At 42.5% G+C, this 15,514-nt stretch overlaps 1 protein-coding gene across 3 annotated transcripts in view; it reads right to left on the reverse strand.

Annotated features, from left to right (window-relative positions):
• The window catches only part of RRM2B (ribonucleotide reductase regulatory TP53 inducible subunit M2B), a 39,229-nt gene extending 24,211 nt beyond the window's left edge, over nucleotides 1–15,018 (reverse strand). For all 3 annotated transcript variants that reach the window (XR_014025904.1, XM_081323514.1, XM_081323515.1), the window contains exons 1-8: nucleotides 13,107–15,018; nucleotides 11,179–11,334; nucleotides 5,919–6,035; nucleotides 4,895–5,028; nucleotides 3,857–3,951; nucleotides 2,887–3,020; nucleotides 1,952–2,056; nucleotides 939–1,052 (exon numbers count right to left, since the gene is read on the reverse strand). Coding sequence is in view for 2 of the 3 variants with exons in the window: in XM_081323514.1 (XP_081179640.1) it covers nucleotides 939–1,052; nucleotides 1,952–2,056; nucleotides 2,887–3,020; nucleotides 3,857–3,951; nucleotides 4,895–5,028; nucleotides 5,919–6,035; nucleotides 11,179–11,334; nucleotides 13,107–13,169 (918 nt within the window). In the remaining variant the exon portion in view is untranslated. The remainder of the gene's footprint in view (nucleotides 1–938; nucleotides 1,053–1,951; nucleotides 2,057–2,886; nucleotides 3,021–3,856; nucleotides 3,952–4,894; nucleotides 5,029–5,918; nucleotides 6,036–11,178; nucleotides 11,335–13,106) is intronic.
• Nucleotides 15,019–15,514: the final 496 nt, after the last annotated feature.

Consider the following 15,514-nt stretch of genomic DNA (forward strand, 5'->3'; position numbering starts at 1 on the left):
CCCTATACCATTTCAGACAAATGGCTGTCCAGTCTCTTATTAAAAACTTCCAGTGTTGGAGCACTGATAAGGATGACCAGGAGAAAACCAAGATATTTCAAGTTTTCTAAAAGCCTTCAATTTTGTAATGATTGACAGATCTTTTTACTTTGCCCTCTATATGTTCACATCTTTTTTTCAAACATCACCTGTTCTATCACATTCCATATCAGTTTGCACTTTTAAACAACACAAGAAAATTCACAATCTCTTCAAATGCACAAATATGTGTATATTTTTGTGCACATTTATCTCTAAGCATTGGGGGGCTACAGCTTATCTGCTGATCAGTAGGATATTTCTCCCAACACTGAACAGAATAGATCCAAATTTGCTGGGAGCCACCACATAGGGAGATGCAATACGTTCCTTCATTACAGTACAAAGGATAAACCAGATGCCTGTTCTGGCCATGAATGGAGAGACACTGGACTGAACTCCAAAAGCTGTGCTTTGGACTATTTCCCTACCTTGATAAAACTATTTTTAATTACTTACGCCAGCCTTTTTAATAAAAGATACCTTTCAGTTTACCCTTCAATTCTCAGAATTCCCATGAAAAGCCATGGTGGCTGGGATTCCAAGCTGTATCTCAGATACCTTAAGATTCCAAACTTGATATAGGCTACTGTGAAGTCCGGTTTTTCCATGTGTGGAAAATTGGAGTGTAAATATTTTAAACTTGGCATTAAGCTTATAAGTGAACTGCAAGAAAATATGATCATAAAAGAAAAGCCACTGGCTTTACCTACAGATACACATGCTACCCATACACAAATACAGAACAAATACCATAATCCTTACAAATCAAGAGGTCAGACACTACCTTGACATAGATTTAGGCAAAGTTCTCTTCACAGGCCAAAGCTCCACGCAAATATTTTCCTAAATTACTTTACCTTAGGGAAACCCAGTTCCAGGAGCAGCCTATCAGCCACAAATTCAATATACTGTTTCATCAGAGTACAATTCATTCCAATCAACCCCACAGGTAAGGCCTCTGTCAAGAACTCCTGCATAGTGAAAAAAATGAAATTATTTCAGAGTATTTTCCAGGAATAATTTCCCAGTTCACCATAATAATTCTGGAAGACTGAGTCACTGTGATGTAGTTGTTCACGTTGAATAAGGACCAGTGAGATCTGAGTTCCAATTCCACAAAGCCCCATATTTTCTTTTGGCCATTTTGAATAGTTTTCCAGCAAGGGGCTACCCCATGAAACCTATATATATTTTAAAAAATTGACTTGTGGCAGCTTTTAGAGAGTCGTGGAGCTCCTCCTAAGGCTTTGGTGGGATATTGGGGGCGGGGGGGGGGGGAGAGAAGAAAGGGAGAGAGAGTTCTTCTCCACCAAAGCCTTAAGAGCAACTTTATATAGTAATTATTTACCTTAAAGATTAATCAATTTGACTGTGGTTTGTAAACCATGCCCATGGTTTAGGATATTGTGTGAGCTCAGCCAATTATGCTTCATTCAGCAAATAACTGACCTGACCTTCATACCATACTTTTTTGAACAATCACAGCAGCAAATCACAAGGTTATAAAACTTGGATAGAGCAGTTGTTTGCATAACACATTAAATCACAACTAGTCCACCACATTTTAACCTACAGGATTAGTTAACCCAGGGGTAGGCAACCTCGGCTCTTTTATGACTCATGGACTTCAACTCCCAGAATTCCTGATTCAGGAATTCTGGGAGTTGAAGTCCATGAGTCATAAAAGAGCCGAGGTTGCCTACCCCTAAGTTAACCCAATCCAAATGCCACAGTAGGGTGTGTATTATGCAAATTCTGAAAAATACAACTGAATACCTCATATTAAAGTTCATCATAGGCCAAGTGGTCTTATAAATTATTTTGAGGTTGATCACAACTATGTCCAGGCAAAGGTCTCCAATCTCCTTACCTTTTCAATTTCAACCGCATTGGCAATGATCTCTTTCACCCTTTCCTCCAAAGGTTTATTCATTAAATACTGAAAAATCAGACAAGCAAAGTCACAGTGGAGCCCCTTAAAGAAATAAAGAAGACAGAAACATAAGAACTTTTTTTGAAAAAGCAGAAGACATTTTTATGTAAGAACTACTTTAAGCCTATGCAGCTTATTTTTTAAAAGTTAAAATAACCCACTAACAATGCATGTTAACAGCAATGATTTAAAATGTGTTTTAAAACTTAAAATAAGATATGCATTAATTAATTTTGTCTATAGAGATGTCTCCAGACATCTCTTGCCTAACTCACAAACTTGCTTTGCATACCCTAATCATTGTAAGTAAAGTTTATACCATTTCTAATTCATAAGTCATATTTATTACCCACTCAATATCTTAAATTCAAGAGTAGTATGTTGGAGACTGGGAAAACATACAATCCTAAAAATATTGGTAGAATTGGGAATTGTGTTTTCTCAAACTACAACATATTGTTATACTACAAAAAATGATAGCATTCAAAATATTCTTGTTTACCAGCAATGTGTGATTTTTTTTCCAGATTTTAATGATGAATGAAACATCATCATGAACTTCATGTCCAAAATAGTAATAATCCCCATCAGTCAATTGCAAAAGGTAGCTTTACTTGGAACAGCTTACAACCTGCAAACATTCTCTAACATCATTAAAAGTATCTGCTTATCCCAGGTCCTTGGGAAAGACTCAACAGCTGGATAAAAGTGTCAAATCCAGTCTAAACAGCTGGGTGACTATGCAACCAGCCATAGTAAATAACATTTGCAGACTGTGCAACTCTCAACAAATAAGAGAGTCTGTCTACAAGTAATACTGCTTCTCTGAAAGCATCATATTTAACCTTAAATATTTTTGCCCCACACCTTACTTCATCTCTGCTAATAAGTTCATTGGAGAAAGTAAGGCCTGGCATTAACCCTCTCTTCTTGAGCCAAAATATGGCTGCAAAAGCACCAGAGAAGAAGATTCCTTCGACAGCAGCAAACGCAACCACTCTTTCACCTGTTTCAATGAAATCAAAATTTGTTAACTTCTCAGACAATTAATCAACCTTCAAATTGTAGAAAAGAATAAAAGAGTTTTCTCCTATTTTATTCAGCCAGGGTGTGAAGTAAATGCATTTGGAGTGCCAAAGCTGGGAAACACTGACAAAACCCACAATCCTTCCAAATCTTAATTAAAGTGCAACCTCGCTAACAAGGAAAGAGCATCTACTATATCTTGTATAAAGACTCTGGCCTCACTGTCTCATTTGGCTTGTCCTGTTAATTCCAAAGAGATCTTTCAGAAAACCTGTTAATTGTTTAATTCCCCAGAGGAATAGCTTTAACACAGAGACTTCTGGAATCCGCATATTCTTAAGAGGTTAATGTCAACTTCTAGGATGTAGAGAAGATTGAATAAATATATGTAAATATAGAATCTACTGAAATGGCAAAGGTTTAGTTCATTGTCATACCCTGTGGGAAGCATCCGATAAGTACATTCAGTATAGGAATGAACGTTAGCAGATTTTATCAGTTTGGGATGGAAGCAAAAAGCTTATTATCTATCTCTAAATGTATGATTATTGATTATATTTGTTCCTGGAGTAGGACATACTCATATGCTTAGAGGAACCATCTACAGTTTATACACACACACACACACACACACATATTGATAGAGATATATTGATAGCTATATTGATAGATATATAGATATTGATAGATATTGATAGCTATATTGATAGATATATATTGATTATATTTGTTCCTGGAGTAGGACATACTCATATGCTTAGAGGAACAATCTACAGTTTTTACATACACGCACGTACACAAAATGGAGGCACCTACCAAAAGTGGCCTCTCTGTCTTTTATCCACTTCATTGCCCATTCTGCTTTCTTCCTGACGCATGGCATCGTCTCAATAGCATTAAATAAAAAGTCCCTGAGAGAATGGGGAAGGAGGGAGGAGGAATGGAGGAAAACCAAAAGACTGTAAATCTGGGTAGTGAGACTGGCACAAAAGCACAGATCACTTGCTGTGACAAATTAGCTTACATCCAAGAATAGCAAGGATGCTTTTAACATAGCACCTTCATTTCTCACTGATACAGGATCTTCTGAAACTACAGAAACATATGCTAGAAATCTCTCCTGCAGTTTGGACAAAAATTTAAAACCAAACATTTTCCAGGAATTGCTACCTAAACACAAAAAGGATCTTCATATACTTCACCATGGAAGTAAAGTGACACAACTATATGAGTTCTGAATGTTAAATACAAACAATTTTTCCACTTTCTCCTTCTCCATTTCTCCGGAAGGAATGAAGAGTGAAAATCATATGTTTCTGCTTCTAATGATACCAGTTTAGGTTCATCATAATTAGTGAAAATAAGCCAGGGCCTTAGACTATAATTTAGTATTCTTAATTTAATTTTGATTCCTTGAAGCCAGTGTAGCCTAATAGTTAAGGCACCAGGCTAGAAATTAAAAGATTATGAGTTCTACTCCTACTTTAGGCATGAAAGCTGGCAATCATTCTCTCTCAGCCCAACCAACCTCACTGGGTTATTGTTATATAAAAAAATAGGAGGAGGAAAGAATAGTAAATGTTTGACGCCTTCAGTTATGTATAAACATAATAAAGATAGGATAAAAATAAAATAAAAAAGTTAAAATAAAAAAACTAAAAATCAGCAAATACTGATTTTCTTACGATCAAGCAAAAACTCTTCCTCTCTCCGTTATAAGCATATAAAAAAATACAAACTTCCACTGATATGTCCTTGCAATGTTAAGCCACAGTTTCCCATTACCCCTAAACCAGACTATACATGAGAACTATAAAAAAGAAATATAGAAGTCCTCTACATAGTGGTAATTACCTTTTCTCAGGATCTTTGATGTAGGTGTCTATTAACAAACTGTACATCTCAGAATGAACATTTTCTATTGATATCTGAAAGCCATAGAAACAGCGAGCTTCTGGGACCTGCACTTCTTGGCTAAAACGTTCTACCTACCAACGAAAGAAGTCAGATATCTAAATGTTCATGTAAGACCAGGTTTACACCCTACCCGAGGCCATGATGTCTTATAAAAATGACTGTTTTCTTCTAAATGAGCATCTCTGGGTAAAGCAAATATGATATACACATAGTGCTTTTTTTGTCATAGAATGCACAGGAACGGAGTTCTGGCACCTTTTTTTGATGGATTTTCCAAGTTTTAAAAGTAACTTTTGAAAATGTTTGGTCCACGTGGACTTGAAGCACCATGTCAAGCGTAGCAGGTCAGTGGCAAAATCATTAAAACGGTGCACGCGGGCTGCTTGTGTGTAGAGTCCGATGCATGCGTACTTCGTCCGTGCTGGTTGTGAATGGGGCTGCTTGGCTTGTGATTGGTCGTGTGGTCACGCTCTGAGTGCTTACTGCAGGCGGTGACCGTTATGTTTTGTTACGCAACTGACCTGTGTGGGTGTGTGTACAGTGATTAACTATGTGCAAAAGATAAATAATTTATTTTTAAAAATCAGTAAATTGAAAATCTTTAATTTTTAGTGTAGCATTTACTACGAACATTTGCCTTAAATACAATAAATTAAATTTATGTTAAGAACTGAGTATGTAATTTTTTAATAAAAAATTAACAAAATGTGAGTTCCGGCACCTTTTTTCTTACAAAAAAAAACACTGTATACACGTATAGGATTCCCAAGAAAAAGCAGTTGAAAGTCAGTGTGATTAGTACAAACTTTGTTAAAAGTATTTATAGGAAAATATCCACAATGTTCCTTATGACGGACATCAAATACATGCAAAGTACAATTACAAATAGATGTTTGACTGCATGCAATGAAAAAAACATAGCATCAAAATATTATAGTCTACATCACAGGAAGCATCTCACCAAGTTTTCATTAACAATTCCATCACTAGCAGCAAAAAAAGCTAGGATATGCGAAATGAAGTATTTCTCTTCTGGTTTTAGGTTGTTCCAATGAATAAGATCCTTTGACAAGTCAACCTTTACAAAAAAAAGAAAGAAATATAGATTACACACTTGAAATTGTCATTGTTTACTGATAATTCTGAAAAGCAAAGTAAATGTCTAAGAGAATATACCCTATAATTCAAAAAGGGGCATTCATGGGGGGTATTTGATAAAGTTGGCGGCTGTAACTTCACCATCAAAGCCCCACTCTTTTTACATGTCTTGTAATACACATTAAAAAGGATGGAGCTTCTATCATTCCATTTTGAATTTCTTTTAATTGCTTTTGCAGATTCTCCTAGCTTCTAACCCTCTTCTCCCATGTGGTGTCTTGTAATGTAATGGATTACTCTTAAATGTAATGGATTATTATCACCCTCACCATCCTCTGCCAGGATGGGTGGGTAGATAATTAGGAACTATATCCTAATCATCTAGTGGTTCTCTGGTCAGTATATACTAGTTTACTAGAAATTCTCTGCCTAAATTTACACATAATTTGCCTTTAAAGGAGAGGGAAAGACAGTGAGCACACATACAACTCATTGTATGATTTATTCCAGAAATCCCTTCTATCCTTGAACAATACCAGAAAACAAAAACAAATAAACAAATTCCTCAAATATTTCATTGCTCATGCAAGTAGGCAGTGCATTTGTTTGTTTGCTTGCAATGGTAGCTGCCTTTTTATAATAGAAACTGACTCTTCCGTAAAAACATGTTACCCTAAATGTAAGGAAAGTATGTAAACTAGAATACCAGGTCAGTGAACAGAATTTTTTCTGCACTTTTGCTTCTGTCTCTTGGCTGCCTTATGGTCTAAATACATCAAGTACTTTTCAGTTGTTAGGTCTTGAGGGATCTACTGCAGGGTTTGAGTTTAACCATATGGACCAAGGTGCAAAGTCATTTTTCTGCCAAGATGGAAATAAAAGGATTACTTATGGTCTGGGGAGAAATCTGTGATCACTACTAGAAGTTAATCATACTCTTTCTGCCAAAAATCCTCTGGTATTCAAGCCATTTTCGTGTTCCTAACACTGTTGCTAGTGTTAGATTAGGGGTAAATAATCCACATGTATCTTCCCAAATCCCATCTGCAATCCCCAGAAAAGTTACAGTTGAATGCTTCAAGCCTTTACTTTCGAGGTTAAGACACAAGGGGCAGAATGAATATTTAAGTCCTGCAGGCATCAGGGTATCATTGGTCACACCCTGAGGGCCCCAAGATAGGACGAAAAAAAGGAAATGTAGTTGTCAGAATCCATTTATATCACATTCATAAATGTATGTTTAAAACATTATTCCCCCCCCATGGATTCTGCCATCTCCCGAGGAAGGAGGAGCGCATGTGGATTCAGCCTGCCTTAGGTTATTTCAAAGACCAAGGGAAACCTTTTGAACTGGGAGAACAAAAGGGAGGATTAGAGAAGAAGGCATCTGGCCTGTGTCTCCATTTAAATGGCCGGGCAGGGTCAGGGGCCTCCAGCATAAGCCCAACAAGAGGCCCCTGATTAAGTTCTTAGCTAAGTTTTTTGTGGGGTTAGGGAGGGGGGAGGGAGAAGACTATGGTTGCGCGGGAAAGGCACGCCTTCCAGCCACCATAACGCATGCCAGGCCCACGACCATTCGCGACGGCGTACAACGAGGACCAGTCGCCGATAACACCCAGTGGCGTATTGACAAACATCCCATCCCTAGGATGGTGGGGAATGGCAGAAGGTGCACAGACAGAGGGCCATATCATCACCGGGAGTGTCATCTCCGCTCTGTAAAAGCGGTGAGACGCTCCGACCCTCTGTTCTCCCCCGGAGGACCCGGGAGCAAAGGTGCGCCCCCTCCCATGCTAAGGCTGGTCTACCTGAATGCAAGGTCCGTAGCTAACAAAGCCCACCTCATTCGTGACCTAGTGGAGAGCGAGCATGCGGACCTGGCTTGCATCACGGAAACCTGGCTGGGCCCAGAGGGTGGTGTTCCTCTGGTTGACCTCTGCCCGCCAGGTTTCCAGGTGCTGCACCAGCCTCGGGCTCATGGGAGGGGTGGGGGAGTGGCAGTTATCATCAGGGAATCCCTTAGCCCGCGAGAGACCACCGTCCCTCAGATGGTCGGGTGTGAGTCTCTCCTACTGAGATACGGCCCAGGGGCGCAGTTGGGCCTGCTGCTGGCGTACCTACCACCTAATCGTGCAGCGGCGGCCCTGCCCGAGCTACTCGATGCCCTCTCAGGGTTGGTGGTTGAATTCCCAAGACTCATGGTCTTGGGCGACTTTAATCTACCGTCCCTGGGAGGATCGTCAGAACTGGCTCGGGAGTTCATGGCTTCCATGGCGGCCATGGACCTGTCGCAAATAATTTCTGGACCGACTCATGAGAGAGGCCACACCCCAGACTTGGTGTTCTTGTCTGGACGGTGGCGTGATGATATCGGTGGGGGCACCACAACTGTTACGCCCCTGTCATGGACCGATCACCACCTCCTGTGGCTAGACTTCCCCCTTGCCACCCCCCACCGTGGGTGCACGGCGCCAGTCAGATGGTACCGCCCTAGGCGCCTAATGGACCCTGATAAGTTCCAGGCAGCGCTTAGGGACACGCATGCACTCCCTGCTCACAGCTCGGCGGATGCCTTAGTGGAAGCCTGGGAAAAGGCAGCCACGGAGGCTCTGGACCGAGTTGTACCCTTGCGGCCTCTGACCCGGCGCAGATCCCAGCGAGCCCCATGGTTCACCGAGGAGCTCCGGGAGATGAAGCGTCGAAGACGGGGCCTAGAGAGCCGTTGGAGATCCAGCCGATCCGAATCCGACCGATTGCGACTAAGAATCCTCACCAGGTCTTATCTCGCTGCGATAAGGGTGGCAAAATCCAACTATTTTTCCACCCTCATCGCGTCCGCAGATAATCGCCCGGCTGCCTTGTTCAGGGTGACTCGCTCCCTATTAAACCAAGAGGTGAGGGAGGAACCCTTGCAGGGTCGAGCCGAGGAATTCGGTCAATATCTGCTGGATAAAATTGCTCGGATTCGAACTGGCCTGGACTCCAACTGGGCTGAGATGGAAGAACAAGACATGGACAGTCTTGTCGACGTCATCTGGGATGAATTTGATCCTGTAACTCCTAAGGAAGTGGACAGGATTATGAGAAGGTTGAGCTCCTCCACATGCTTACTGGACCCGTGCCCTTCCTGGCTGGCCTATGCAGCTCGAGAGGGGACACGTGGATGGTTCCTAGCGGTCATCTCTGCTTCTCTGAGTGAGGGTCACTTCCCCACCGCCTTGAAGGAGGCGGTGGTGAGACCTCTCCTCAAGAAGCCCACCTTGGACCCATCCTCTTTAAATAACTTTCGTCCAGTCTCCAATCTTCGCTTCCTTGCGAAGGTTGTTGAGAGCGTGGTGGCGCACCAACTTCCTCAGATCCTGGATGAAGCGGTTTATCTAGACCCGTACCAATCGGGTTTCAGGCCGGGCTACAGCACGGAGACGGCATTGGTCGCTCTGATGAATGATCTCTGGAGAGCCCGGGACAGGGGCTATTCCTCTGTCCTAGTCTTATTAGACCTCTCGGCGGCTTTCGATACCATCGACCATGGTATCTTGCTGCGACGCCTCAGGGGACTGGGAGTGGGAGGCACGGTTCTGCGTTGGTTCTCCTCCTTTCTCCAGGGTCGCTCGCAGTCGGTGCTGACAGGGGGACAGAGGTCGACCCCGAGGCCTCTCGCTTGCGGAGTCCCTCAGGGGTCGGTCCTCTCGCCTCTCCTGTTCAACATCTACATGAAACCGCTGGGTGAGATCATTCGCAGTTTTGGAGTAGGGTTCCATCAGTATGCTGATGACACCCAGCTTTTTATCTCAACTCCAAACAATATCAGTGATGCCCTAGACGTGATGTCCCGCTGCCTGAAAGCGGTCCGGGAATGGATGGGGAGGAACAGGCTTCAACTGAACCCGGACAAGACTGAATGGCTGTACGTTCCGGCAAACCAGGATATTCAGAACGTCCCATTGCTTAACATCGGGGACATGTTACTACCCCCTGTTGATAGGGCCCGCAACCTGGGTGTCCTCCTAGACTCGCAGCTCTCCCTAGAAGACCACATAGGAGCTGTGACCAAGGGGGCCTTCTCCCGGGTTCGACTAGTTCGCCAACTACGGCCTTATCTAGACCTGGATTCCTTACGTACAGTCACCCATGCCCTTGTGACCTCTCGCCTAGACTATTGTAACGCTCTCTACATGGGGCTGCCCTTGAGATCCACTCGGAAGCTTCAGCTGGTGCAAAGTGCGGCGGCACGGACACTCTTGGGAGCCTCCCGATACTCCCATATCACACCTCTCCTCCGTGCGCTGCACTGGCTTCCGGTTGCCTTCCGAGTGAAGTTCAAGGTGCTAACAATGACATACAAAGCCCTACATGGCATGGGTCCGGACTACCTACGGGAGCACCTTCTGCCGATGTCAGCACCCCACCGTCCTGTGCGCTCCCACAGAGAGGGCCTCCTCAGGGTGCCACCGCTCAAGGAATGTCGGCTGGTGGCCCCCAGGGGGAGGGCATTCTCAGTGGGTGCGCCGGCCCTCTGGAACAGTTTACCAACCGAAATCCGGATGGCCCCCGACCTCCGTACCTTCCGTCGCGACTTAAAAACTTTCCTGTTCCAGCAGTCCGGCCTGGCATGATAGCGTTAATTGGGGTCCCAGTCTGTTTTCACTATTGTTTTTATTACTTTTTATTGTTCATCTGTATACCTTCCTTCCTCTGTACACCGCCCCGAGTCCCTCGGGAGAAGGGCGGTTTATAAAAACTAATAAATAAATAAATAAATAAATCTGTAGAGGAAGAAGGCAATAACCATAAAGATTCGAAGTTCCTTTTTTCCCACGAAAGGGATGACATGAAGTAAAATGATGGGGGGCTGACCAAATGGGGTTGAGGGAAGGGGGGTTGAACCGGGAACTCTTTATAAAGTTTCAATTTGTAAAACAATACCAAGTCCTGTCTTGTATCTCCACAACCAAGCATGTCCTAGTAAAAATTCCTTTTGGACTAGAACTGACTCCAAGAGTTTTTGTTTTCCTAAGACGTGGATTGGGGTGGGTCCTGACAGTAGTCCCCAGACTGACATTGCAGCCCACCCTTGGGTTAATGCTGGTCCCTTTCTGCAACGTGTCTTTTGTGCAACTCACCTCTTCTACTGTCCAGAAAGAAGCCTGAGCCTGCTTGTACATTTTCCATATATCATGGTATTGGATTGGGAAGATGACAAATCGATGGGGATTCTTCCTTAAAAGAGGTTCCTCATTTGATTTTAACCCATTTTCAAGTCCCTCTGTGGGCAACTCCTAAAGAAAAAGCAAGAATTCATACATAGGGCCTTGGTGGAGCAGTGGGCTAATGCCTCAAGTAATACCAGCTGCCTGCAATTAGTGCAGGTTCGCATCCCACCAGGCTCAAGGTTGACTCAGCCTTCCATCCTTCTGAGGTAGGTAAAATGAGGACCCAGATTGTTGGGGGCAATTAAGCTGACTTTGTAATAATGCCGCTTGGGGTGTGTGTGAAAAGCCCTAATAAGCAGGCATATACATAGAATGAAGGCTACTGCTAAGTTTGTAAGCCGCCCTGAGTCTTTGGAGAAGGGCGGGATATAAATGGAATTAAAATAAAAATAAATAAAAAATATGCTATTTTCAACAATATCACTGACTTTCCTTAGCTTTTATCTATTATTAATCCAAACATTAATTATTTTAATCTATTCTAAATCCAGAAACTATCCCTGCATAGAGGTTCTGAGTTGGTCAGATATTGATTTACTGAAAGATTATCTTGTTGGGGACAACTTACACACTGAATTCAAGAGCACAGCTTTCAGTTCAGTGAATTTGTGCAATGTGGAGAAGGATAACAATACCAACAACACAACTCTGATGTACACTTTTAGCATAGCTTTCTTGTAGCACACTTGAGGTAATTCGCTTTATGCTGCAATGATAAGCCAAGCTTTGCAATCACAACTCCCAGAACTTAAAGCTTTGGGGAAATCAAATCAAACGGAGGCATTTTTGATGTCTACTGTCCCATGGAAAAGCTGGTAGTTTGTACTATAGATACACAGCAGATAGCAGCTCTTCTCAGGCATCATACTTAGAACCATGTTAACAATTTAAAGCCTAAATAACTGGTGTCTAGGGAAACCCCTAGAGATCATTTCCTTACTAGGGTCTTCTACATTTACCCAACCATTGTTAGGCCAAAATAAAGTACCATGGAGCTTTTTGTTACCTTAGTGAAGATTGGGTGATGCCCTGAAGACACGCTAAGCTGCTACCGTGTATTCATTTTAGACAGCTTGTACTGTATACTTAACTGTGCTTTTACATACAGACTTACAAATTTCCCAGCCACCAAAGAATAGGAATCTATGCCTGGCTTTGAAGGCTGGATGGAGTCCTTTTGGGGTGTATGATTGTTGCTGGATGGATTTGCAATCTTTCTTATTGTTAGATATTCTATTTTTTTATTGTGTGTTGTTTTGCTTTCATGAAGTCAGGCAGCATCTAAATAAATATCTGATGCCCATTGTAAATAAAATATGGGACAAATGCATAATCAATCTCTGACCAATAGTATCAGACAGAAACCCCACCCACCCCAATTTGGGCAGAGTTCAGTTGCCTGGAATTGGTTAACATTTAACATTTTCATAATTTTTATACCACCTCTGTAACCAAGTACGTATACAATTATGATGCCCGTAAAAACCAAGATCAACAGCGACTAAGTGCTTTAAAACTATAAAATGAAAATCCTGACTTTTCTAAAACCGAGCGGATGGAAGCCTATTGAAACGCGAACAGAGGATCTCAAGGAGAGAGCGGAAACCCCATAAGCGCCAGCCAGTTTCTTGCACGTATTATTGGCCGAATCCCACATGCTGCATTCACAAGTGCCAGAATGTTCGTGGAGATTTATCTCCCAAGAATTGGGCCAATCCCACCGTAGCGTTAGCTCCGCCTGTCGCGATGCGCGTCATGCCACTCTGCCGAAAGAGGCGTCCTCCAAAAGACCTTCGCCGCCGGCTGTTAGGCCTGACGGCGGCGCTCTGCCCGCTTACCTCGCTGCTTTCCGGACTGGTTGGCCCGTGCGATCCAGGGCGAGAGCCGCGACGCTCGCTCATGGCGCCCAGCCCCGCTCCTCCCGGTGCCCTAGAAGCCAGGGAGGGAAAGGGACGCACGCGGAAGACTCGCCTGACCTTGGTTTGCTTCTCCGCCTCCTCCCGGGGCGGGACTGCGGGCGGCTGCGAAGGTCAAGGCGGGAAGAGCGCCGAAGATCCGATTCCGAAGTGGAGCCGAACGAGACTTACTCGCCAGTCAACTTCCTCGCTGCCGTCTGCGGAAATTGGCCTCTTGCATCCCCGCGCGGACGCTCTCCCGGGTCTTGACGCGCAGCGACTCGGGCTAATGTCCTGTGGTCGCTGGCAGGCAGGCACGAACGAAGATGTCTGCGGTGCTTGGGATTGTTATTAATATAGTAGTGGAGGCGTCCTTGCAAAATGGCTGGAGGTGGGGGCCTGCCTATTCATAAAATGGCTGCCAGAGCCCCATAAGCAGATATAAAATAATGCTTTTTCAGCATCCTGCTTGATCCTCCCTGTGCCCTGCAAGATACCATTCCAAAAAGCAATTCTACTTTTTTTAATGAAGGGTTATTGGGCCCACTGGTGGTCCAGACCTGTTCTTGCAAATCAAGATGATGCTGGAATCTTTGCTTGCACTTGGCCACGGTTGCATTTCTTTGATTCGAAACTTTTTAAAATGTAAAAAGGTGGAGCAGGAACCTAGAGGGAGACAGCAATACTTGTGTTGGTGTCCAGAAGCATTGCACTGGAGGAGGGCTTCACTAACAGCAACAAAAGACATTGTCACCAGTCCCATTGCAAAGTCTTAATCTTCATGTCAAACAGGAGAAAGTCTTGGCTTAACCATGAGGCTCATAGCTGGTTTAGGATTTCGAAAAATGATATAAAATAGTTCTATAGTAACTCTTGTATGTTTCTTGCCAGAGAATATCTGGGATTTACCTCTTCAGTTATACAAGAAGTAAGATACAATGTGCCTCTGAATACTATTTGCTAGGGAACATGGGGCTTACTTGTTACATCTCATAGGCCAGGGGTCTTCAAACTTGGCCTTTTTATGATTTGTGGACTTCAACTCCCAGAATTCCTCAGCCAGGCATGCTGTCATAGGCTTTATAGTGGTTTATTCAGCTTTTCCATTACTGGAAAAGGCAGATGCGGATGTCTGTTATGAAATTTCCCGTTGGATCTGGAATGCTCTGAATTCTTGGGTCATGAATCATAAAGTCATTATGCAAGGTGAGAAGTGGTATTTGCAAGCATTTAAGAATCAGCCAAAAGTTTCACTAAAATTCAAATTATTTAAATCAGATTATCTTTACTATGCACTATGTTTTGACACATCTGATGGTATACTGTTGTAGTGACAATTCTTGTCTGTTGTGTTCTATGCCTTCTCTGGAGTTCAACATGTACAGCTGGGAGTAATACAGCACAACTCTGTTTCTGAGCATGGAAAGTGGTCTGCCACTGTATTAATTTCCTTCCCTGTAATTTACCTATTAATGTCTTACTTTTTACAGAAAGTAGATAAAGCTGTAAAGGTCTTAGAGACCTTGAAGGATAGGAGGAAGTGCCACTACCATGGTTAAAATAAAACAAATGTGGCATAATCCCATTCCAGTAAATAAATAAAATTATAAATGTATTTGAGCAAATGTCTCAGATGGGACATTTGACAAAGTGAGGGATGAGGGAAGCACATTCAGACTTGAAAGATTATGGTAATTGTTATAGGGGTTACAATAAAGATAACTAGCTCTGTATGGTATTGGTTTCTTAGTCTGATCTATCTTATAAGAAGTTCATAAAATCATCAGTTCATCATAAAATACATGCAAATGATATAAGGTTTAAATATACCCTTAAAACAGCAATTAAAAATAAATAGCAATGAATAAAATCAGAGTTTTATAAAGGCTTGTTATTTTTTAAAAATGTAGACCGTAAAGAGAGGGAAGGTTCCTTACCAAAGAAGTGAGAAGTAAAAAGGCGTAAGACTAAACAAGTGGAAAAACTGCCAGAAGCATCAAGCTATCTCAGCGGTATTTTTCTCCTCTGGTGCCCATTCTTGAGGATCATTCTGCACACTTTGATACACAATCCAATGGTTAACTTATGGATCTGACTATTGCAATCTCCTTTATGTAAGTCTGCCTCAGTATTGGTCTCCTCCACTTTTCCCTATGGGAAGGGTATCCTTTTAATTTTTTAAGAAATGTGTATTGGCGTTGAATATATTCTATGGTGCTCAGTCATCACATCAGGCTGAAATGATAAGGCTTTTTTAAAGTTGAGAGGGATTCTTCTAATACAAATCAGGATATTTATCCTAATTTACCTAAAAGAAAAGGTGACTGGATTTTAAATTAAATTTTAAAAAA

This window comes from Vipera berus (assembly GCF_964194415.1).
Source record: "Vipera berus genome assembly, chromosome: 3".
NCBI lineage: Eukaryota > Metazoa > Chordata > Lepidosauria > Squamata > Viperidae > Vipera > Vipera berus.